This window comes from Diorhabda carinulata, chromosome 1, assembly GCF_026250575.1.
Source record: "Diorhabda carinulata isolate Delta chromosome 1, icDioCari1.1, whole genome shotgun sequence".
Classification (NCBI taxonomy): Eukaryota; Metazoa; Arthropoda; class Insecta; order Coleoptera; family Chrysomelidae; genus Diorhabda; species Diorhabda carinulata.
In genome coordinates, this window is record NC_079460.1 from 36648926 (window position 1) to 36673372 (window position 24447).

Here is a 24447-nt window from a genome sequence, read left to right on the forward strand (position 1 = left end):
CAAGACAATGAACCATGTCGCAAATAAATGAAAAGATGACATCCGTCGTATCCTCCATATCTAGTTCTCGGCGACTTTTTCCTATTCTCAAACCTCAAGGGGAAAATTATATGACCACTATAATCGTTGTCTTTGCTAGCCTACGAACTTTTCAGCCTATTGGTTTGCACATCTCTCTCCTACATTATTTACATATGTATTTATATCTATTATATTTGGTGTTTGCTGAAGCACAACATAAACTCGTTTTCGAAATATATATAAATAGAAGATGGCAGGTAAATCCCAGTAAATTTGGTTTTAAAATGTACACAATACCAGTATTCATTGCTGTTATAGGTGCTTTTTTGAAAATCGACGCTTACAACTTTGATAATCCTGATTATAGTAAGTCAATTATATTCTATCTTTTAAATTATTGTAATCACCGTAATTATGTGATAATGTGTAGATTTATATTAAAAGTTATGTAGATATGTGAAGAAAATTTGTCATAATTTATGTTTTTTGTGAAAACTCGAAATACGTGAATTTAAATACATATCAGTCTACATACTTCGACCATATGAGACAATATTTGCTTTGCACTACTCATTAGGCTACAAATTCTGTAAATCGCAACTCAAAATTCATCTCATGGCATTTGATGTCATAATAATTTACCACTTCCTATGTTTTCGATACTACATATTAAAATTTTTCTCATCATATTTCAATGCTTCTCCTTGATTTCAATGAGTTTATGAGGCGGCAAGATAAAGTTTATACCATTTGAAAATGGATTTATGAATGAATTTATATATTCGTTGCTACTCTTAAAACTGCGAGGGGTTTGTTGAAACGTCCACTAGTTAAACTCTGCCCTCTGCCACAACAATAGTCATGATCAAAAACTAACGCTGAGTATTTTTTGTACATATTATAATCTCTACATCTCTATAAAATGTTTTCCGACCAAATAAAAAATCAAATACCTGCAAACCGATTACCAAGATTAAAATCGATGTCTACGACATCGAGAAATTTTACAGACAAATTCAGTAGACACGTAAATATTAATCATAATAACAATTATAATAATATCTAATAATACGAGTAATAATAGATATTTCTAACCAAGAAATGAACGACCAAACTTTACATTGGAAGAATTATATAATAATAATTGCAGTAATAACGACGAAGAAACGGAAGAAATAATTGACTTTCAAAATTTATTTGAATTAGAAAAGAATAGCAATCAGATTGGAAATTTTCGAAAAGAGCCTCGGAAAAATATAGTATATAAATTATAGTTAATTTGCTTGTGAAGTTAATTGTAATTTTGAGCTAAGTAAATTTTTAAAAACATATTTTCGGTTATCGAAAATATAATTCTTGTGAAATTTTTTGAAGATTTGCCTGTTTAATAATGGTGTGTTATCGCAAGGATACAACTCATTTCTTGCGCAAGAGTTTTTTCAGTTTTTTATCACAATATTGATAAATTTAATCATTCAAAACTAAAATGTTTCCAACGATGAATTTACTGTTACGAATATTTCTATTTCTATACATGATTATACCCTCAATTATTGTTTAAATAATATTAGTTATAATAATAAATTTCTAACTATTCCATTAAAAAGATAAAAACAAAACATGTATTTTTGGAGTTTTCCTGAAAAAGTGACTGATAATATAAACACAATTGGTACAATTTATACATTACATTTTATAGTTAATGAAATTGTAACAGCAAGTAGTTGAGTAGATATTTTGAAATCGTAGTATAATGAATAGATTTCACTCATATAGGTAATATAAGAGTACACATTCCCGGCAGAATTTCAGCTTTCTGGTTCCTTACTGCCTTTCCTTCATTGATCGCAATAGTTTCAATTGTCGTTTTTCGACGAACCGGTTTTCTCAAAGCGAAATTTTCAATCTGAGAAATAGCCAAATGTCACAGGGAACTATGTTGGGAATGAGTAGTTCTCACTCTCCCAAAGGTAATATACAAAATAACACATTTCCGGCATTTCAGCTTTCTGGTTTCCTTATTGCCTTTACTGCATTCTTTGCAATAGTTTCAATTGTTGTTTTTCATCGAATAGTTTTTATTTGAGAGAAATTTTCAATCTGGGAAAGAGCCAAAAGTCATAGGGAACTATATTGGGACTGGCGAAGCTATCCCGCTTGGTGCTTTGTTACATATTGATTCAAAAGATTCACTGACGCAGGATAATGAGGAAGCTGCCAATCCAAAGCTTTCACTGTTTTTTTTTTCTAAATGCAACACCCAGTCTTCTCAAAACTGCTTTTAAAGTGATCGTGTGACCTGTGAACAGTCCACGTGTACTTGACTTTGTTCCGACTTTGACATGGACTTTTTTGTTTTAGCGAAGGAAATTGCTTTGACTGTTAGGTTAGGTTAGGCTGTGTTTCACAAGTAGTGAACCAAGTTTTATCCAAATAATCAATTGGTCTTTACGTTAAATATTGTAATTCCTGACTGTCTTCATTAGAATCTCTGATTTCTGTTGTTTTGATTTGTGTACTGAACTGGTTATTCTAAGATTAACTATCGTTCTCTCCAGTTTCACAATAGTTAATTATCCTTAAGAAAAAACAAAATAATAACATCAGACATTAAATACTTCCTCCATGTGATAGATACTAAAAGCTGATATAAAACTTAAGTATTGCCACATATTCTCTTTGATTCAGGTTCTTAAATCTTTCACTCTCTCTCTCTGCTAGAGCTCGATACAGTACTTATTGGAACGAAAAGTGGAATATTGTTCGTAAAGATTAATATTTGCCCTTGATAGTAAGAAAAATCCACACTTCCTCTATTTTCCAATGGTATCATGTCCAAGTAAACACGGGTGTAACTGGACACTTAGATAAAATAAGGGTCGTGAATTGAGAGAAATATATATGATGTGATAATTGTTCTAAAAGTGTACAAATGGAAGCACGATCTAAATATTGTTTGACATAAATTTTTGGTTTGGTTTTTGGCTAGTTTTGTGATTGAAGGTGGTGTTTCAGAACAGGGACGGGTTTGTGTTTGGGACCTGATAACCAGTGTCCACGTTATAGTTAGATAAGTATAGATTGATTGAATTTAACAACATAATAGTTTCACAATGACGGTGGCAATAAAATCTGCAACTTTTTTACTTGGATCAAATGAAACTCTTACTTCTAACAGCATGCATGACATTCTCAGATATTGATTTCTACCAAAACTATATTAGTGATTTACCAAATATTCGTATTTTTTCCAGACCAAATTTTGGCTAACGATTTAGAAGAGCTTTACAGCATTTCACACTTTGTGAATATAAGGGATAAGAGAGATACTTCTAATGAAATTGACGGCAAATGTTCAAGAAGAGGACCCAAACTTTGTTGTGACGACATGGCTTTGAAAAAGATACGCGAAGGTCAGAAAGAGTATAAGAATGCATGTTTTAAAGAAATCGTAGGAAAAGATAAACCAGACAAACGTCCTCATGAAGCACCATTTGATCCTTTCGACTGCGAAAAAATGCGACAAAAAAGAAGTGAGATTGTGGTAAGTTTGTACTTTAAAATAATAAATGGAAAACTAAAATTTCCGAGGGTGAGAATTGCGACAATATTTGTCAGGACACGACATCACTAACGATTTTGATGCGGTATATTTAAAACCGTGACCTCATCATAAATATGTTTATCGTAGATTTTTTGTTAGATATGAAAATAGCAAATTTTAATGCTTGACGATATTTTTTTTGTTGTTGGTGAATCTACCGAATACCAGGTACATATTCTGTCAGCACCTGAATTTTCAAAGTGTATATTATTTTCATATCCATTTTCATTTTTATCGAAAAGTTGCCCGTCTGTCTGGTACAGTTTTGAAATTAGCTCATTATACATTGAATATGTGGACTCACCTACATAAACAGTGGAAAGGACATCTTGATCACCGGATTAAAGGATTTATGATATGTTGAGGGTTTTTATGAAACTATGACTGAGTTAACTCGATCATCTTCTGAATGCTTGGATAATAACGAGATCATGTTCATTAATCGGATACTGAAGGAAGTAATCGGGTCATAGCCAGATGATCCTCACTACCCTAATATATCAGTGGTTAAATTCGATTAGATGAGAGCCTTTTTTTTAATATCAAAAGTTCCAAATTCACCTCATTTGGTGATCTTTGAATGATCCTTAGGAGCAGAACAATTAATTGTTTGCTGATACTTGTGATTTTTGTACTTTTCAGCGTTTCAACATAAAAAATAGGTTGTTGCAAAATTCATATGTGTTGGTAAATCGCTAATAAAAGTTCGATAACAATTATGATACATCTAAAATGGCAATCACAGAAAAACGCAAGAAACTAAATAATATAAATCAGGGGTTTTTGTAGGTTAAGTTTTAAATTTAGAACATGGATCGAAAACAGAAAACGACGTTTGGAAACTTTGATAAATATCTTATTCTGGGTTAGGAGCCGCAATTATCTAATAGGTGATGTACATGATCCAGAATCGTAGTTTCTGACTAGCCTTTAGGGACCAATGAAGAGCAAAGTATACTTCTATAAACTCAGAAAACAAAAATTTGAAGTAATTTAATATTATCGACAAATTCGGAAGAAGGTACAAACTCAGTTTTTTCGTAGGGTCAAGAGAATCGCAGTCACTTTGAACAATAATTATTAATAAAAATAAGTATTAAGCTGGGGAAATCAGCTTAATTTCATCCCTAGAGCCTATGGTTAAGTCTAGCCCCAATCTTTTGGATTTGATCTTTATTCATTTAGTTGTCAGATACAAAGTTTCAACTGAGATCTTGTAATTATTTTCTTTTATCTGGTTACGTAAGTTGGAGGTTTATGAGCATATGAGGGCAATCTCTAGGTTTAGAATTATTTGCACCTAGGAAAACAAAATTGCTCTGTAAAGGATCGATAAAAAGAGTTTTCTACGAGAAACCAATAGCATATCATTATAGATATCAAGAGCAGTGTTTTTAAGAACCAAAAAATAAACCGAAAATTATGATGTTGTGATCAAGTTTTATTGATGATGTATTTTTTATTTTCAGTGTATTTCTCAATGTGTGGGTCAAAAGAATAACTATGTGAGTATATTAAATTATTAAGTTACTTTCTACAACATATATATATATATATATATATATATATATATATATATATATATATATATATATATATATATATATATATATATATACTGCCAATTACGTATATAGAAAAATCACGCTATTGTGTAGTCGATGTTTGTTTTATTGGTATTTTGAATAATTAAACAAATCTTAACCCCATAGCTTAGAGTATTAGACATAGTTGTAAAGCCGGTGTCACGCGTTGGACGCTGGTATGATTGGACTTATCGTGTGGTTGTAGTGTGCATGTCATTCGACGAATGTTTTGCTTCCAACGTTGGAAGAAGGTTGGTTGTTTTCTTGACCTAAGTCAGAGTACCCAGCATTGGAACGAAGCTGAAACCAATACTTGTCGTACCTAACCACAACACACTTATATGTGAATGCTACGTTTTTTTGTATGAAAAACCAAAGTTGCCAGTATCATCATCCAGTTTATTTTGAACGAATTTATATCTGTCTTATGCTGTTCATCCGTTTTTTGCCACGTTTTCATTTCTTTAGGTGAGGTTCCAGCCTTCGTATAATTTTCAGTTTGGTGCAAACGTTGGACGCATCGTGTAGTATCGGCTTAATACGAATATTCATTCTAGTTTTAATTTTTTGGTAGTTCAAGTGATTATGATATACAGCAAAAATTTCATTTTAATGTGAATTTATATATGTATCTTCTACTAACCGTAAAATTACAGGATGCCTGAAACATCCAAACATTTATTTCTAAAGATAATTATATGAATTATCATTAATTTTCTAGGCAGTTGCTAAATTAGAGTGTAATTAGTTCAATAAACTTTTTATGAATAGTACAATAATAATTACTATATTCGGCAACAAATTCTTTATTATTTTACTGATACAATAAAAACTATGGATATTGTAATCGAGTAGGTAGGAACCGTAATTTTCTGTAACATAACATATATGGAGAAGAAGAGAAGAAGGGGTATCTCATTTGAGAAAAAAAGTTTAAAAAGTGTCCAGCCGTATACGACGAATAACGGTTTGAAAATCTTCCAGAATAGCGCTGGTGTACACGAATGGTATGGTATGAGTGTAGCAATTGTAGATAAATTGGAGTATAATTTGATATTATCGTTCATTATTGAAACTTACAACTTCTAGAAAATATTGTCAGATCTTCGTGTTGTGATTTGTGAACATCATATTGGTGGTGTTTAAACATATCTTGATCTGTTAGCTTCGAAAGTTAACGTAAACTGAAGGTCGCTTACCATATAACAAGACAATGTTATACGTAATCAATTCATGCATAGATTAAGTTAAGCTGATTTATTCTCATCTCTTTCTCGGTCCAATTCCATTTTTTTTTTAATGCAATTTTAAATTCCAGGAAACAACCAACAGCAAGACATTCTTATTCAACTTGTTAGTGTTTTTAAAATTTATTTATTTAACTCTCAATTCTAGTGATTTGTGAGCAGGGTTAGTTTTCGTTAGTTACAGTCATAAAGCAACAGTAATATTAGAAGCATTATAATGTCAAGCAATAGTCATCATTGCATGAACTTTTTTGTACAATATTCTTCTTAAGTATCATTTTTAAGTTGAAATTCTGGGAAAAACATAATTGAAATCGGCTAATTGACCGGAGCTATCCTGTAAAATAGTCTTCTGGTCAGTCTGCTTATTGATTTGTGATTTTGATTGCTAACGATTATTAGTTTTTGCATTTTTTTTCTTATATTATGGCCGGATGAAGTGGTTGGATAAAGACCTCCACGAGAAGTAAGTAGTAGAAGAGAAAATGGTTGGTTACAACCATGATGCAATAGATAGAGCCTTGCTTGTCAAACAACATCATCGAATACTTTGAAATTGCATAATGTAAATCACTTTTACGGCATACAATTCGAGGCAAAGTCCAGTTAGTTTTGGTTCATCATTGCGTTGTTAATATTCCCATAATCATAATATCATTTCTAATAACCCTAACAGTTTATTGTGTTCTCAGCTTATAATCATTGATTCCGTTTCAAATTGGTTCTTAAGCATTCAGTGATTTATATTAAGATTGAAAACTATTTATTGATAAGTTTCCAAACTCTCAAATTATACTAACTCTGGACTATTTATTTTTGATTCTAGATCGACGATGACGGTAAAATCAAACCTGATGAATTTGAAGCATATATGAAAAATAAATTGGAAGACATCACCTATTTGGCTCCCGTAGTAGATAAGATAATAGCAGGATGTATGGCCGACATAAAGAATGCAACAATGGAAGATGAAAAATGTAAACCAGATGGAATTGTATCAGAATTTTGTATATTTAAAAATATTCAACTAAATTGTCCCGATGATCAAATTAAGAATAAAGAAGCTTGTATGAAGTTTCAAAAAATGTTAAAGGAAGGACAAGGTCCACCTCCGGTAGGCTTCCTACCACCACCAGATTTTCATGGACCACCACCAGGTTTCCATGGACCACCACCGGGATTTCATGGACCATCAGCTGCACTTTCTTAATTGGATAGCAAATATGTTCTTTTAAGATATTTGTAACACGTGAAGATTTAAATAAAAATTTGATAATGTTGAAAATATTTAGCCAAAAGTCTAAAACTTAATCAGGAAATTAGAAAGTAGATGAAAAACATTACTTCTTGCTTTACGCTTTACTAATATATGGTAGCAGCAGCAATACCCAATACATTGAGCTATTATCTAGATTTATGAAAATCTCTAGTTGAGTTTTATATCAGGGCTTAATATAAGTTCATTTGGAAGCATTTGGACCGTAGACCACAAGGAAACATAACACATTAAATTAATTTTCTATACATAAAAATTTTATAAACTTCCGTAAAATGTTCGTACATTAAATATAATAAGATCTGTTAATTTTATCCCTTTTTAACATTATGTTCATACTCATCTCTTAACGAGAGTATGTACTCTGCAAAGTTTCTACATTAACCTTTAAGGGATAATATATATCACGGATTAAAACTGGGGAAGTTTTTTCCAAGACTTCAAAATATATTAAATAACTCCACCCGAGTTTTTTTTCAAAATGCGTGATGACTTAGAATATTGTGGATCGTTAGAAGGTCTAACGATCTATTTCAATACATTTGATTACTGCTCATGATCATTAAATTTCTGTTATTCTATTTTAGTAATTTTTAAGAACATTTATATTGAAATATATGTAGTGAAACAAGTATTAAGTATTTCACAATTCTTTACAAAGTTTTGAAAACAGTCTCATCCATTTTTCATGTCTTTTATTCTCAACGAACCGGCGTGGCGTGTGTTTCAAGCGAATTAGAAGTCCATGGAGATTTGAGACTTTCTCTGAATTTGCAAGTTTTATGAAGTATGTCCATCTAAAAACTTGTAGTATCCGGCCAGGAAGATGTCCTAATTCATTTGAGATTCGCTTTATAGTAGGGGAAATGAAATGAGTTTCACTTAATCGTATCGCATTATTTCGATACAGAGTGAACAACCACTACATACAGTCGAAGTTTCAACTAAGAAACGCATCAATTTTTTTGAAAAAACTTGAATGATTTTTATATATTTTGATTTGAAATATCTCCGATATTATGGTGGTATTTACATTATTGTCAGTTCTTTCGTTTCCATGGCAATATAATGAACTCCGTTATTCCAAATAGATTGATTCCAACAACCAAAACTTAATACATCTCTTAACATATTTTCCTTAACATGAAACACACAGATTCTACACAGGAGAATTCTCCAAATCTTGAACTCCCTATCCCCTGACGACAAACACAAACTCGCTCACATCAATAAACTTCATTAGACAAATATATCCAGTACACCCTATCATTCAGAATATTCATGACTCTATTGACCGTCTTGCAAGCTCTGGTGTTACCATTACTTTAATCTGGTACCGTCTCATATTAGCACACATGGGAATGAACTTGCAGATCAAACTGCAGAAGAAGCTTCAACGGCTTCCACATAACTGTATCATGTGTCAATGTACTTAGTTACCGAGACACGTTAATTGAAATAATAAAAATAGATTTGAATGAATATCTCCCATGTAATAATGTCTATGCCTAATTGCGACATTTCCAAAGTTGAAATAAGACAATAATATCTACAGCAACTAAGGACAAGTTATATTTAAAAATGTCTACATTTGAGTAATCAACTTCATAACTAAAACTTTCCAATATACTTTGTAATCTATATAAGCCAAATTAAGAAAATTCTCCGTTTTCCAGTTTTCCAAAGCGTGATCTTCAACTCCCCTGTATTTTTCCATTTATTCCGCTCATAAAGCTCTTCTTAGATTATCCTTGTCTGCTTCTATAAGCTAATTTCCATATGATGACTTTCCTCGGCAGTCTTATATTTGTCATTCTCTGCACATTTCCGAACCAGATCAGTTGTCTATGTCCACAATCTCTCTGATACTCTTATATGTTCTTATATGTGAACTCCTTCATCCTAAACTGTCGAATCTCCGTAGCCAGCATCTATTCTGCTGTTGCTTTCAAAGGGTCACTCCACTGAACTGTTCCATTACGATATATCTGATTTGTCATGCTCTCTATTCTAAAGCTTCCAGCTGCTCTCAGCCAGAAAACCATCTACATATGTATATTTATAATATGATAAATGCTCAACCATTAGCAGCAACCTCCCCGAGCTATTATGGTTGTTGTAATGACGGACAAGTGATTGGGTGCTTCATCTTTATGCAAGAACTTTGCTCATTTTCCTCGACATTTTTCGTCTTTCGTCTCACAAGATTTTGAAACTAACTTGGCATAAGAAGCTACTGTAATTATGGCTGCCTTTCGTAGGTAATCTTTAAAATTCCGCCTTCAGCATCCAAGCAAGTGTTTTGGCGGTGGTGTTTTGTCTTCGACACCAAAGTGTGGATCCATTATTGCTAATATTGTAAAAAAATTTTTTGGTCTGGTCTATATTGCATTTAAAGGCGACTACGAATGTCTTTTCTTGTGTGTATTTATCAACATTCATGGTACCCATCATACAGACAATTTTTTCATGTTTAGTTTGGAAGTATATTATGTACCAGATGAAACGATGTCACGAAACACCACTATGTCATGTGTTACTGAAGATTTTCTAAATGAATTCATCAAACTATTCAAAATTGGAAATACCTGAAGTCTAGAGATTCATATTTTCCATCATAGTTAATACAGAAAATCAAAAGATTAATGATTCTTCTATAGTTTGTAAAAATATGAAACATACCACATAGGATGGAGTCAAATACTTCATAAACATTTTATGTACTTTGTTCCTCTATGTGTCGTTCTGAAATAAACTTCGATGCAAAGTGAAAAATAAAGGAATGAACAGAACTCTCATAAAAACGTTCAAAATAAACCGATTTTCTTTCAGATAAAAAATCATCGCCAGTAGTGATAGTTCATATATGTTTTGTTGTTGTTTGTTCTAAAATGCTCAGACCAGCATTAGCCGCCGCGCCGTGGCAAAGCTTATATACAAACCTTGTACAAATATAGTACGTTGTTCAATCGTTTGAAGTGTATTTGAAGTGAACAAGGTTTCAAATATCCTGGTTTGACCTCTCGTTGAGGCTGAGGTCACGTTGATGTCAAAGGATTAATTGGATAGATGTTTTGTTGTATAAATACGCCGCGGTTTTCAGTATTTTACATCGTTTTCCTGCTTCTTTTTCGAACTTGATCGATTTATTTTCTATTGAAAATGTACTTGCGGTTTTATAATGGATGAATTCCATTTTATTACACCTGTTAGTAATGAATAAATATACATATATATATATATATATATATATATATATATATATATATATATATATATATATATATATATATATATATATATAAATTGAATCATGAAGTTATTGGTACATTATTTTTAATAATGCACCATTATATAATTGGAATCGTAAACTTTTCAAATATTGAACGAATTGTAATACTCTGACCGACACTCAATAAATATTTCAAATGAATAAAAATAAATTGTCACACTTTTCAATGAATAATCATGAGAAAAACAACACGATTTATTGCAAAAGCGAACTAAAAAGTGAAAAATAATAGCCAATGTTCGTCGCTTTAGAGTGCTGGTATGGTACTATACCTGCTAACTAAACCGGCCTCAGTTCCGAGTTCATTCATCATGTAAAATTCTGTATGCCGCTTTCCGAAAGGTAATGAAACATCTCGAGACAGTTAATATGCCTATGGTGAAGATGTGGGTTCCTTTTATCTCTGGTAAATGGAAAACACATCACAGGTAGAAATGAGAGGTCGCCAATATTTGTTTCTGGATGTGGCTCAAGAAGGATCAGAAATCTCCAAAGCGTTTGAGATAAAATCAAAGGGACCCAAAAAAATATTCAAACACATCTAGAAAGAAGAGTGACTAAAGCCATAATTTTTTCATTAAATGAGACTTTTTATGTTTTTTATTGAAGATTTTATTTCTTAATTTTTCTTATTCTAGATATATTGAAATTTATTCTCAATTTTTCTAATCAAAACGCGTTATTTTGTTTTGCTTATAACTATAATCAAATTCAGTTACTTACCTGAATCCGTTCGGAAACTGAACGACAGATCTTGATCAGGTTAACATAGTTTCGGAAAACCTCTTATGTAATGGAATCTTTAAACTCGATTTTCAAGAACTTATAAAGGTCAGGTTAATTCAAAATGATACATACTTATTAAGAATATATGACACTAAAATAATTTCATCTTTTATTAGAATCACTAGACATGTAGCAAAAAAATTCGATTTTTGTTCACTTTAAACCATCAGATAAATTAAAATCCTGAATATTTGTAAAAAATCGCAACGCAACGTAATCTCCTTTTAACTCCATACACTTTTCCCAGCGATGTTAAATAATTTCGATATCATTTTTATAATAAGAATCGTTAAGCCCCTCAAAACAGCCATTAACTGCCGACATCACCTCTACATTGTTGGAAAATATTTGGCCACCGAACCATTTTTTCAAGTTTGGGAACAGAAACTAATTCGAGGGGGCTACATTTGGCAAATAGGGTGCATGAGGCAGTAATTCAAACTTTTATTTTTTAATTTTGGCCATTGCAATTACGGATGTGTGAGCTGGAGCATTGTTTTGATGAAACAACACTCTCTTTTCAGCCAAATGCGGCTGTTTTTGCTTGATTTCGTCGCTGATAGTTTTCCCTTTTTCAAGATAATCAATGAAAATGATCCCACACGCGTCCCAAAAATACGACGCCATGACCTTGCCCGCAGATGGAATGGTCTTTGCCTCCTTGGGAGCCGGTTCTGCCTTTTTCGTCCATTGTTTTGATTGTTCTTTTGTTTCGGGTGTGAAATGATGGCCCTGCGTTTCATCCATGGTTATGAAACGACGCAAAAATTCGGCTTTATTTCTGTGGAACATTGCCAAACACTTGATTGAAACATGTGTCCAGAATTTCCATTACATAGATAAAAACAGGTCATGCTATCGATTATACAAATTTTAATTCAGTTAAAGCATACCAATTGTATGTTGATATTTTTAGAATGATTGTTCAATTCTGAAAAGATTCTTAGTATGTGTCTTATAAAATACAATGAAGCTTCGCAAGTTAAAAATCCACTTGAACTTCTTAAATTTAGTTATACACTTACGAAAGAACCTTATTTCCACATATTAACATCTCTCCCTTTTTGTTCACCCAGCGTGAAATTAGTTTTAGACATTATGAATTCCGTCAAAGCCTTCTTAACTCTAGTCCAGATATGAGAAAGCAAACTCACTTTTCCTAGAATATATAAAAGATCCAAAAATAAGCTGACTGATATGAATTTCCAGAATAGACGATATATTCGCCAGTATTATACAAAAAGTTCATAAATGGAAGTTTTTTATTCGTTATTCAATGTGCACTGGTTTGTCTACGTGACTGCTTTTCCTTACATTTTTCTAAATAATTTTATTCAAGGCGATATTTGTTGTAATTTATACGTCCTGTTCAGTTTATTAATTTTATATTGAAGCGAGAATTTTTCTCATAAACAATGAGGGAGTAAATTTTTGTCGCCTGAACCGAACTAATGTTCAAATCTTCAGTTTAAAAGAAATAAAAACCATGGGTTATGAATAAAAAGTAAAATTACATACTCTTATCATTACAGAATATGTCGCAGGAAAATGTACCATGGGTAACGATGGGTAAGCTAGAAATGTTGCAAAAAGATGGAGAGACTTATGAAAATGATTAAAATGGAAAAATAAAAATAGCATAGAAACCTCAAACTTTATTTGAGGTCATTGCTCACTATGGACTTGAGATAATTTCAGCTCATAATAATTATTATCTTTTTTATGGATTTATTTATATTGACATTTTTTTTAGCTCTTGACAACGACGATGTTGATATGAAATTCCAAGATTATTTATTATTCAAAATCTGATTCTCAATACTGATGAGAGTGGCTATTTACAGGTTTAGCCAATCAGAAAATGAAATATTTGTGATAGAAAATAGTTCCATTGTTTTTGAAGATATTGTGAATCAATTTTCGAAGCACTGTAGTAGCTCCAAAATCGTCATACTAAACTCAGAAATGCCTTTCAGTGTTGAATATGAAAGTTTTTTTTTTTATTTGAGGGAACGAATAGTAATCATTAGATGATAAATTATGACATTATGGTGGATGTTCTATCAACTTGTACATTCGGATGGTCGAAAATTAAGTTGTTTGAGTAGCGGCATCGTTATAATGCAGATTAATTCGTCTCTTAGATGTTTGCTTATTTTCTTTTATGACTCCTGGAATACAAATGGTTTTGTAACAAACGGAGTTAACCGTCTTAGGTTGCTCTAACGCCACATAACGGCTTCGATGCACTACTCCTTTGAACTTTTGTTGGGTTCGTCTCATCTTAAAAGACCCTTGTACCAGGGTCATATGGATAGATTGATGATTCGTTAACTGTGCAAATGTTAAATACACATTTTCAAGTACTTGTAGTGAATTTTTGTTATACTTTTATTACACTTCAGAATCGCTCAGGTTATTCTGGATCTACCAGGAATATGTTTTTGACGGCACCAGATGAAAATGTAGTATATGGTTGATGCTAGTCATACTAATGCTGGAAGATGCCTCAATCTCAATGTGTCACGAATTGGTTTATCAGTACAAACACATCATCGACAGATTTTGGAATGTCTTCATGTCGACAAAATAATTGAATTTTAATTGAAAACGTCATTCCAAGAAAGAATGAACTTTTTGTATTTTCTTGTGCTAAGGTTCTCGATATAATGTTCCAAAAAATTACGTCTCCGATTATGAAATGACAAAAAAATTTTCAATTACCTATAGAAACCTATAGATAAACCAGAGATAAATATCGTCATTCCGTCGCATCTTTTCTCATTTCAAAATACTTGAAAACAGTGATGAATAAAGTTATAATATTTAGAATAAAAATGATATTTTCGACAGACGAATACATAATTTAGATTCAGCTGGTGAACATAATAAAAAGATTTTATGCAATTATGTTATGTCTCGTGAAAAATCTGAATATACGAAAATCTAGAATCAATCAGATCATAATGTAAAAAAATCTTTTCAGCAATGAACAATTCGAATGCTTTTCTCTCATGATATTTTTTATGTGATTAAATTTTGAAACCCTCAAGCAAAACCCATACCTAATCCTGTAACATTTAATATTAAAACGAAAAAACAAATGATTTCAAAAAGGTTTCATGTGATCCCAACCGTATATCCCCTAAATTAACAATTAACAATTAATAACGTAAATCGCTTTTGAATCGGCCCTTTGTATATTTTTTCCTCGATAATTTCTACCCAAATGTCGTTCAATAACTACCGAATGCTCTCTACCACAAAAACAATTACGGTGCCAATTATAGCGGCAAATATTAAAACCAGAAATCAAAGCCTGCTACGGTCGTGATTAAGATGATTCCATTACAGATATCTGCATCTATCTAGTCATCTATTAGCGTGCTTTGTGTTTGTTTTGGGGGGATTGTTATAGCGTGACCACGTTTGTTGTTTTTTGCTTCGCTCATACTGATTTGGTTTGTAATGAGTCCGTCAATCAAATGTACTTTGCCCACATTTATAAGCGTATTTCGTATTTTTCTGTTATAAATAAACATCACAAGTGAAATGTATAATTATGTAAGTATGTAAGTATGTAAGTATGTAAGTATGTAAGTATGTAAGTATGTAAGTATGTAAGTATGTAAGTATGTAAGTATGTAAGTATGTAAGTATGTAAGTATGTAAGTATGTAAGTATGTAAGTATGTAAGTATGTAAGTATGTAAGTATGTAAGTATGTAAGTATGTAAGTATGTAAGTATGTAAGTATGTAAGTATGTAAGTATGTAAGTATGTAAGTATGTAAGTATGTAAGTATGTAAGTATGTAAGTATGTAAGTATGGAAGTATGGAAGTATGGAAGTATGGAAGTATGGAAGTATGTAAGAATGTAAGTAAGTATGTAAGTATGTAAGTATGTAAGTATGTAAGTATGTAAGTATGTAAGTATGTAAGTATGTAAGTATGTAAGTATGTAAGTATGTAAGTATGTAAGTATGTAAGTATGTAAGTATGTAAGTATGTAAGTATGTAAGTATGTAAGTATGTAAGTATGTAAGTAAGTAAGTAAGTAAGTATGTAAGTATGTAAGTATGTAAGTATGTAAGTATGTAAGTATGTAAGTATGTATGTAAGTATGTAAGTATGTAAGTATGTAAGTATGTAAGTATGTAAGTATGTAAGTATGTAAGTATGTAAGTATGTAAGTATGTAAGTATGTAAGTATGTAAGTATGTAAGTATGTAAGTATGTAAGTATGTAAGTATGTAAGTATGTAAGTATGTAAGTATGTAAGTATGTAAGTATGTAAGTATGTAAGTATGTAAGTATGTAAGTATGTAAGTATGTAAGTATGTAAGTATGTAAGTATGTAAGTATGTAAGTATGTAAGTATGTAAGTATGTAAGTATGTAAGTATGTAAGTATGTAAGTATGTAAGTATGTAAGTATGTAAGTATGTAAGTATGTAAGTATGTAAGTATGTAAGTATGTACACAATTATCTTGAACTTTAAGAATATTCTGTTACTAATGATTTAGTCCTGTCTAAAACTAGATAAAATTTTCATTCGGTATAGGAATGGCAAAGAGCAAACAAGCAATGCCTGAAGGTAATTGAAAAGTCGACGAAATGTTTAACAACAACGGTATTAAATAAACTCATTTAATGTTGATCGATAGATAATCGACGGTTACCAATGAATTTTGTGAAAGGAAGATTTGAATTCCAGTTAATGCGTAATTACTGGAAAATTCAAATTGTGATTGGTCGGAAAAGTACATTTACTTCAGCATCCCATCCGTAATTTCATTTATTGTCGACAACCGTGTTTTAAATTACGCTCTTTTTATCTGTTTTTCAATTAGTTAACAAATATTTAATGGAAAATTAACAACGTTTTAAATAGTTTTGGACTTTTTTGCAAACAATTCAATTCCAAATTACTTCCATTTATTATACAACTCGAAAAAAAATTGCTCGTGAACATATAGTAGAGATGGACAAAATATTTAACTATCCATTAATTTCGAATATTATTTGATGCTATTCAAGTAAGGACTCGTATTTTTAAAAGCATCCTCTAAATATAGATTTTTTTTATACCTTGCGGCACAAATTTTTGCAGAATTGACTATCCAAGAATTAACACGTTTTTTTTTCTTATTACTTCAATGAATCTTTCTCAATAATCGTTTATTTTTACAATGAGATAAGCATGATTCATTCTTCACAATGTCCTTGAAAATTTGTACATTTCTTCTCAACTACACTTTACACTATAATAAGTTTGGTATTTTGTTGGGAGCAATGACAAAAATATCCCTTGACAAACAAGCATCAAATTGCAACTAAACGGTAAGAGCTTCATATCTATGGAAATTTGCCAGGATAATCCCCACTTTGATTTTAAATGGCGATGAAATCACTATCTAGTGAGCTCAATAGCGTATAATATAATAAAAGCGAATAAGTTCGCCAACTTCGTCGTCCCTCATTATCCATTATGAGGATGATATCAAACTATATGCTTAAATTCCCCAACCTGGTGGGGACATTATAACTAGCATGTATATCTAGATTTTCATAATCCAAACTATAGATCATAAACAAAGATAGACATCAGATTCACCAAATCCCTGCATTCATCAGTAACTAATTTGATACATTCAAAAGACAATATGTTAATTTTAACAAAATGTAAATGTGATCTCTCAATTTCATCCAATTCTACTAAGAGAAGCCAAAGATAGAAACTTGAGCCAGAAGTTTTCTGTGGAAAAATCAAATAAAGTCACGAAAATCTGATAAATGCCTAATTTGGAAGAAATTGTCATGTCAATTATTATACGTCGCTATTTGATGGAATAGCGTTTCCAGAAACAAAAAAAGGAGCAGATTATAAACACCAATTCCAGAAATTTCTTATCAAAGCCTCAAATATTGTCGTAGTGCTACAAAAAAATGTCAAAGTGTTTATACATAACTTGAATTAAGTGATGATGTATATATAATAAAGGTGATAAATTGGTAGTACGACAAAGATTGTTGTTCGTAGCAAGGTCATTAAATTTCTATGTAGTGTTTACTATAGTTTTTTCCAATACGTCATTGTGAAGCATTGGGATATTCATTTATCATCTTTAATTCATAATTCAAAGAATAAAAGTCGGTTTTTCCGATCCTTATTTCAAATATGCGTTGGATTAAAGATCATGTGACTGATAGGTATGATTAATGATCGTCATCTAAATTAATTAACATATTGAACTCAAAAAATATTAAAGCACACATTTACTCTTTTTAACAGCTAATCCTGATTGAAATTGAGTAGAATTTCTTTCCAACTAACACAATAAGTAATTCATAAATGCATTTTATCTGGAAATTTCAACTTGACATTTCCCTATTCAGCTACACCCGTCATGAATGAGTAATAGTTTCATATACTTGTCAACTTGATGATAAATTAAATATTACTGACATTTTTTTGTTTCGTAAGATAGAGGCTAACTGTGAAAGTCTGTGCAAAAGACCGCAAAGAGCCAAGTCAGTAGCGGCTCAAGAAACTTTTAGTACAGCTAATGAACATTCTCAGTTAAGATTTTCTATCAAAGAATGTCAACTTTCATATACCAGATTTCAATATTTCAGTTTAGTCATGTTGAAAATATATTTGCTTTGCCCATAATATCGATCTGTAATTTTTTCAGAGTTTTCTAATTTTATTTGGGACTCTCACGAAATGTTCGGCTGTCAAAGTAACAAAGAGTTTCTCTTCAATTTTCCATTGCAAATGGAATTTAGGAAATGGACATTATTGGAATGGAGAAAATAGTGTTTGAAAATGATCGTCTAGATGTAACAAACAGAGTTGCTGGCATCTGATAGAAAAAATCAATTCCAATCAATGAGAACGAATTTCTGGCCAATAATTTCTGTGAATTCCCCAAAAATTTCCGTTTTCAGAAATTACAAGATAAGAAAGAATTTGTTCGAAATTGATTGCACAAATTGTACTTATTATTTCGAAGTAAATCCGCTATAGAAAGGAATAAAAACATTTTTATGTGTTTTCTTTGGCCGTTCCTAAGGTATAATCGTACATAATAAATACTATTTTCTCGTATCTACAAATTTAGAAAGTACCATAAGCTTTTTCTGTGAAAATTCCCGACGGCCCCCCTGAAAATCCATCCTTTTCGTGCTGCCAAGTGGTTTCTACGACCAGCGGTCACTGACAAAAGACAAACGACCACTAAGATTGATGATAATATGTTGACATCCCAATTCTGTACTGAAAATAAATTAATAATGTCCTTTCTTTTCTTATACGTAAGTTCACTTGTCTCTTGTTTTTTTCCTCTGTTGTTCCTTGGCTGTTGGCTCATTTTTTGTATATGTGAAGTTGTTGAACCGCCGTAATTGAAACCTGTCCCTAAAAGTAATCTATTACTGGCCAATGATGTAACGAAACACAAAAAGAAGTTGAAAACTTAGAAGAATACAAAGAGAATGAGCTAATTGAAACTTTATAAAAAACTTTATATTAATCATATACAAATTACGTTTATAAAAAAATTCAATAAACGACGTAATATTATTTATTCTTAGGTTGTATTTATATATAGAGATGGGATTTCCATTCAAATATCACCAAATTTTTAAGGGTTTGGCCTTTTTTTAAGGAATAACTATTTTCCGATATTGGGTAAAATTTTCTCGGAAAACTCGACAGTGATCGACTCTTATATCTACGAACTTGCAATTAATATTATTTAAGTATTATATTAGACCGGTTTTGGTCAATTGGTGAGTTAGAAGAACATTTAAAAGAAGTTTTGTGACATATCAATCTTCAAACTTATGAATGTGAAGTGAAGATCCCATATCTACAGACTCACTCATAAGTTCGTGATTGGTCATGTTATAGAGTAGTGTGAAATGATACTTAAGTTCTCTGCACATCATTAGTATCAATGTATCCAGACCATTTTAATAAATTTGTCCGACAATTGATGTACTTCAAATAACAGATTTCAGTGCCCTCCTTTCGACTTGACTATCCATTCACTTGTCCATTCGCTTGTTGTGATAGACTCGTTTTATTAATTTTATCTTCAAGAATTTAATAAATAGTCGGTCGAAAAGTCATATCAGTCAGGATGACATTCAGGTAGTGTTGTTATTAATATAGTAATGTTGAGTAGGTGAGATGTGGATAGCGAAGGAAGTGGATTCTTGTGATGCCGCTCAATTTAGCTGCGCTCTGAGCTTGTTGGCCGCTTCATTAAAAACCTTCGGTTTAGAAAGCTGACCCAGCTTTTCTCAACCTCGCTTTCATTTGTTTATCAGCCTTTTCCAGAATAACTCACAGGAAGCTCTTGAAGGGAATACAATTAAAATATATTTTGGTCAATACATGTTTTTTCAGATTTTCTTCATTTGGTAGAATAACGGATTTATTTTGCTTTAGAGACAAATGTAATTCTGTTGAATATAAAGTAATTCCATTTATACACCACAAAGTGTCAGATCAATGTCTGATATAATCAAATTTGAGGGAGGCTCAAGTAGTTTTTCATACATACAAGAAAATTATTTGTTGAAGCAGTTATAATATCTACATTTCAATTCAGGCACTCACTTAATATTTGTTTTTTTTTGTTTTGCTCTTGGTTGCTTCTGAAATTAAATATTAATAACAACTACTTTATAATTTGGATCAACCCTTGTGGTTTTTCTGCTTCAGCACATGGACTGACATTCCATACATATCTTTAAATGATTCATACAGAAATTATTATTCAATATTCCATTACTTATGTATCCAATTTGAAAAAAATCACCTTGAATTATCAGCAGTTGGTACAACGTATCTATATCTATTTCTGCCTAGCCACACTTCATATTTTTATTGAAAAACATTGCAATAGAAACATTTTTGGTACTCGTCGCTCATATTACTTTTTCTCTAATATTGACACAAAATGGACAATACGATTTGGAAAAAAAGGTAAAGAGTAGGGAAGTTGAGTGGGCAATCAAACGCATATTTGCTTTACACTTCCCTTGTCTCAGCTAAAGGCCATCTCAAATATTGACATCACCCTGAAAGATTAACAAAATCAACAATCATCAAAGCTATAGATTTCTCAACGATTACTGTCTTCCCTTCTTTAGTTTCATAGACGATTAGTGTATTCCAAGAAGAAAATAGTACAGGAGAATATATAAAATACAAAAGTTACGAATAACATTTCAATAGTCCAATATTTTCACTGTGAATGAATAATTCGAGAAGCTATATCATCTGCAATCAATGCGTTTTCAAGTTAAACAAATCATTTATAAAATAAATGAGAACTATTCAAGGTACTAGAGAAAAAAGCCAATCGCGCTATTTTCTACTTGAGAATGTTGTAAAAAGTGTAAACTACTAAAGAACTAAAGGCGTGGCTTCATTGAATGAACATTACTATACATATACTCAAACTCTATTTCCTAGAAAGGACCAGAGTTATTTATCATCAACCTATTATATTTTGAATAGTAATGACTATTCTAATATAAATATTTTCTCTAAATTTAGAATAATATCAACCTTAAATCAAAATTTTTCAGGTTTGTCGAAAATATTTCAAACCTAACTGTACTATCAAATAATTTCCGTGTGCTCAAATACAAGCTAACGAAAACGGAATCGGTTTGAAAACCATGTGCCGATGAGTCAGTTTGATACAATTTACTGCCTCCTTAAATGATGACGCGTCTTACGTCCTTCGAATCTCTGTGTCCTAACGTCAAGACGTCGGGTCACTGAGTAGGCAGCAATCTCTTTTTAGGGGTTAGTTAAGTCCTTTGCTCCCCAATAAAGACAAATGAGGAGGTTTGCACTTATTTCTAGAGACGTTACGTGTTCGGAGTAACGATTCGGCAACATCATTTTATTTACTATGATTGTAGAGAAAAAGAAATATCAAACCTAAGGTTGATCTGTTATTATAAAGCATTTCCAAGAAGTGAGAAAAATAAATTGAAAACAAAATGTTTATAAATACCTTTAAATAATATTTTATGGAAAGATGAGTGGATTGAATCTACGGTTTCAGGAGAACACTTCTCGCATGATTTAAGTCATACCTTACCAACAGAAGTCAGCTTGTAAGGTATGATACAACGATGTCATCTTGCAAGCCAATAGAATATGGCGTGCCCCAAGGCTCAGTACTAGGCCCTATTTTGTTTCTTCTGTTTATAAGCGACATCGCCTATCTAGACGTCAGTGGTAAAATATGTCTATTTGCAGACAACACTAGTTTTTCTTGGAACAACCCTGATCTTACGGCATTTAATAGGACCATATCTAATGACCTAATCACCCTTAAATCATGGTACGATTCTAATCTTCTCTTGGTTTCTAAAACCAAAGTTTTATCATATAAAAATACATTGCAGCCTTTTTTATTAAACAACATTGATGTTGTGGAATCTATAAAATTCTTAGTGCTTGTTGTGGACAATTCCTTGTAATTGGAGTTACATATTGCTGCCTTATCTAAAAAATTAAGTTCCTCCTGTTTGGCGCTGAGATCAGTTTCCAAAGAACTGAACTTATCCACCTCCTTAACAGTATATTATGCCCTGGGGTACATGTGGTGCGACTCAATTTGAGAGAATCTTCAAACTACAAAAGAGAGCTGTTAGATATTTACTCGGATTGAACAGCAGGAACGTCTTTAAAAGATTTAAAATTCTGACTCTTCCTTCCTTATTCATCTTTGAATCCGTTTGCCTAATTCGTAAGCACGGTTCTCCAATTTCAGAAACATCGTTACACGGCTATCCTTCACTCAAGAACGCGGAGCACAACCTTCATATACCTACTCCACGTTCAGCATTAGTTAAAGGCTCAATATTTTACAATGCAAAAAAATACACAATCACTTGCCAAGCGGTAGAAAACCAACCTAGTACCAGTATTCGCTGATTAGTGGATTTTCTAAAGATACCATACGTCACCATTTGAAAGTAGGTAATATCTATAAAAGTTAAAAATTCTCGACGTTCGGGGTCTCAGTTTGAAGCCATTATCAAAAGAGGGGTGGGGATAGGGTGGTTGTTCGTTCATTGGTGATCTAATTCCGTAGTCTCAATCTGCCTACTCAACGAAACGAGTCACCCCTTATTTGGTTAATTCCAATGCCCTAATCTGCCTACTCCTTGGAAATGAAAAGTTGGAACAAATATGAAATGAATAAAAAACTAACCTAACCATAGAAAAACCGTGGACATTAACACTAATTTCAAACATTTTATAATTTTCTGTTTCATCTTATTATTTTGTCGATGATATTCCTAAGAGTAGGCAGATTGAGGCTTTGGAAGAGGTGAAACTTTGCGTGAAGTAGGCAGATTGTGACCACGGAATCGTATCACTTCTTAGTGGAAGCCGAAACCTCGAGAATTTTCAAAATTCCAACGCGGTTCATATATATAGTTACACGGAATAAGATCGAAGAACTTGGTGGTATAGACTTCAGCTATACTTCGAATAATAAGGCTTTCTTTTCGTATAATTATTTAATAAACAAACTGAACATTCGCAACCGACATCCTTAATACTTTCATTTTTTTCTGGAAAGTAGCATAGCAAGAACGAAAGTCAAGAGCAAAACAGGTGAACTGAGAGGAAATTGTAGATGTTCTGATTCAGTACATAGATAGCAGTCAGAAGAGTGTTGCATTGATGGTATCCACCAATTCTAAATCATACGATAAATCCTTGAGCGTTTTCCTTTGGAACGTGTTCATTCCAACTCAAAATATGTACTAAATCAAATCTGGAAATACTTTAATTTTGCATAGGAGTTAGTGAGATACTATCAGTGCGAGTAGGATATCGATATTCAAGCTAGAGTCGATAATAATCGAACCAACAGAACATGCCGAGAAAATAATCGCTTGAGGCAGGAACTTGTAATTTCCCTCTCTTGTACCGACATACACATTCCGGCAACATTATAATTCTCCTCCGCAAATCGTTCAGTAGCACCGGCCATTGTCCAGGGAAATGTCCAGTTATCTATTATGTATTAGAGTCACGGTGCTTCTAAGATGTTTTACATCCCTATGTAGTTCGACCAAGACCCTGGGGTATGCATTTGTCAAAGTCAATAATAGACTCTCGCTATCTCTTGTATAATAGAACCGATATTGCGATTTTCATTATTAACATATGAACGAACATCTAGATACTGCTTTTGAATAACAACAGATAAGGGAATGCATCATTCCATCTTATCCTTCGGGACAATATTATTGCACTACTGCTAAAAAAAATATGTTTTGAAGAATATCCTGAACATCAATTATACTGGAAGATAGTAGTTTTACTGCACATTTTTTTACTAGATCTGCATGGAAAATAATTGAGGGCTGACTGTCAGGACAAAAATTTTCGAAACTCTATCTTCTATTTTCTGTACAAACTAACAAAATATGCTTTTGATACATAGTTATTGAGAAATTCTTTTCGAATCAGTTCATTTCAAAAATACAGATGACACATTTACTTGCATGGAAGACCCTTAATACCTCGTAATACATCGTTCCATGATAAAGTCAATATTTTTCCAAAATCTGTTAGAC

The 24447-nt window shown here is 32.0% G+C and overlaps 1 protein-coding gene across 1 annotated transcript; it reads left to right on the top strand.

The window, feature by feature from the left end:
• Window positions 1–248: 248 nt before the first annotated feature.
• On the top strand, window positions 249–7743 carry LOC130898079 (uncharacterized). The gene is made up of 4 exons (XM_057807126.1): window positions 249–387; window positions 3276–3565; window positions 5095–5130; window positions 7285–7743. Exons 1-4 carry the CDS (start codon window positions 306–308, stop codon window positions 7666–7668), a joined length of 792 nt encoding a protein of 263 aa, XP_057663109.1. The 5' UTR covers window positions 249–305; the 3' UTR covers window positions 7669–7743.
• The last annotated feature ends 16704 nt before the right edge of the window (window positions 7744–24447 follow it).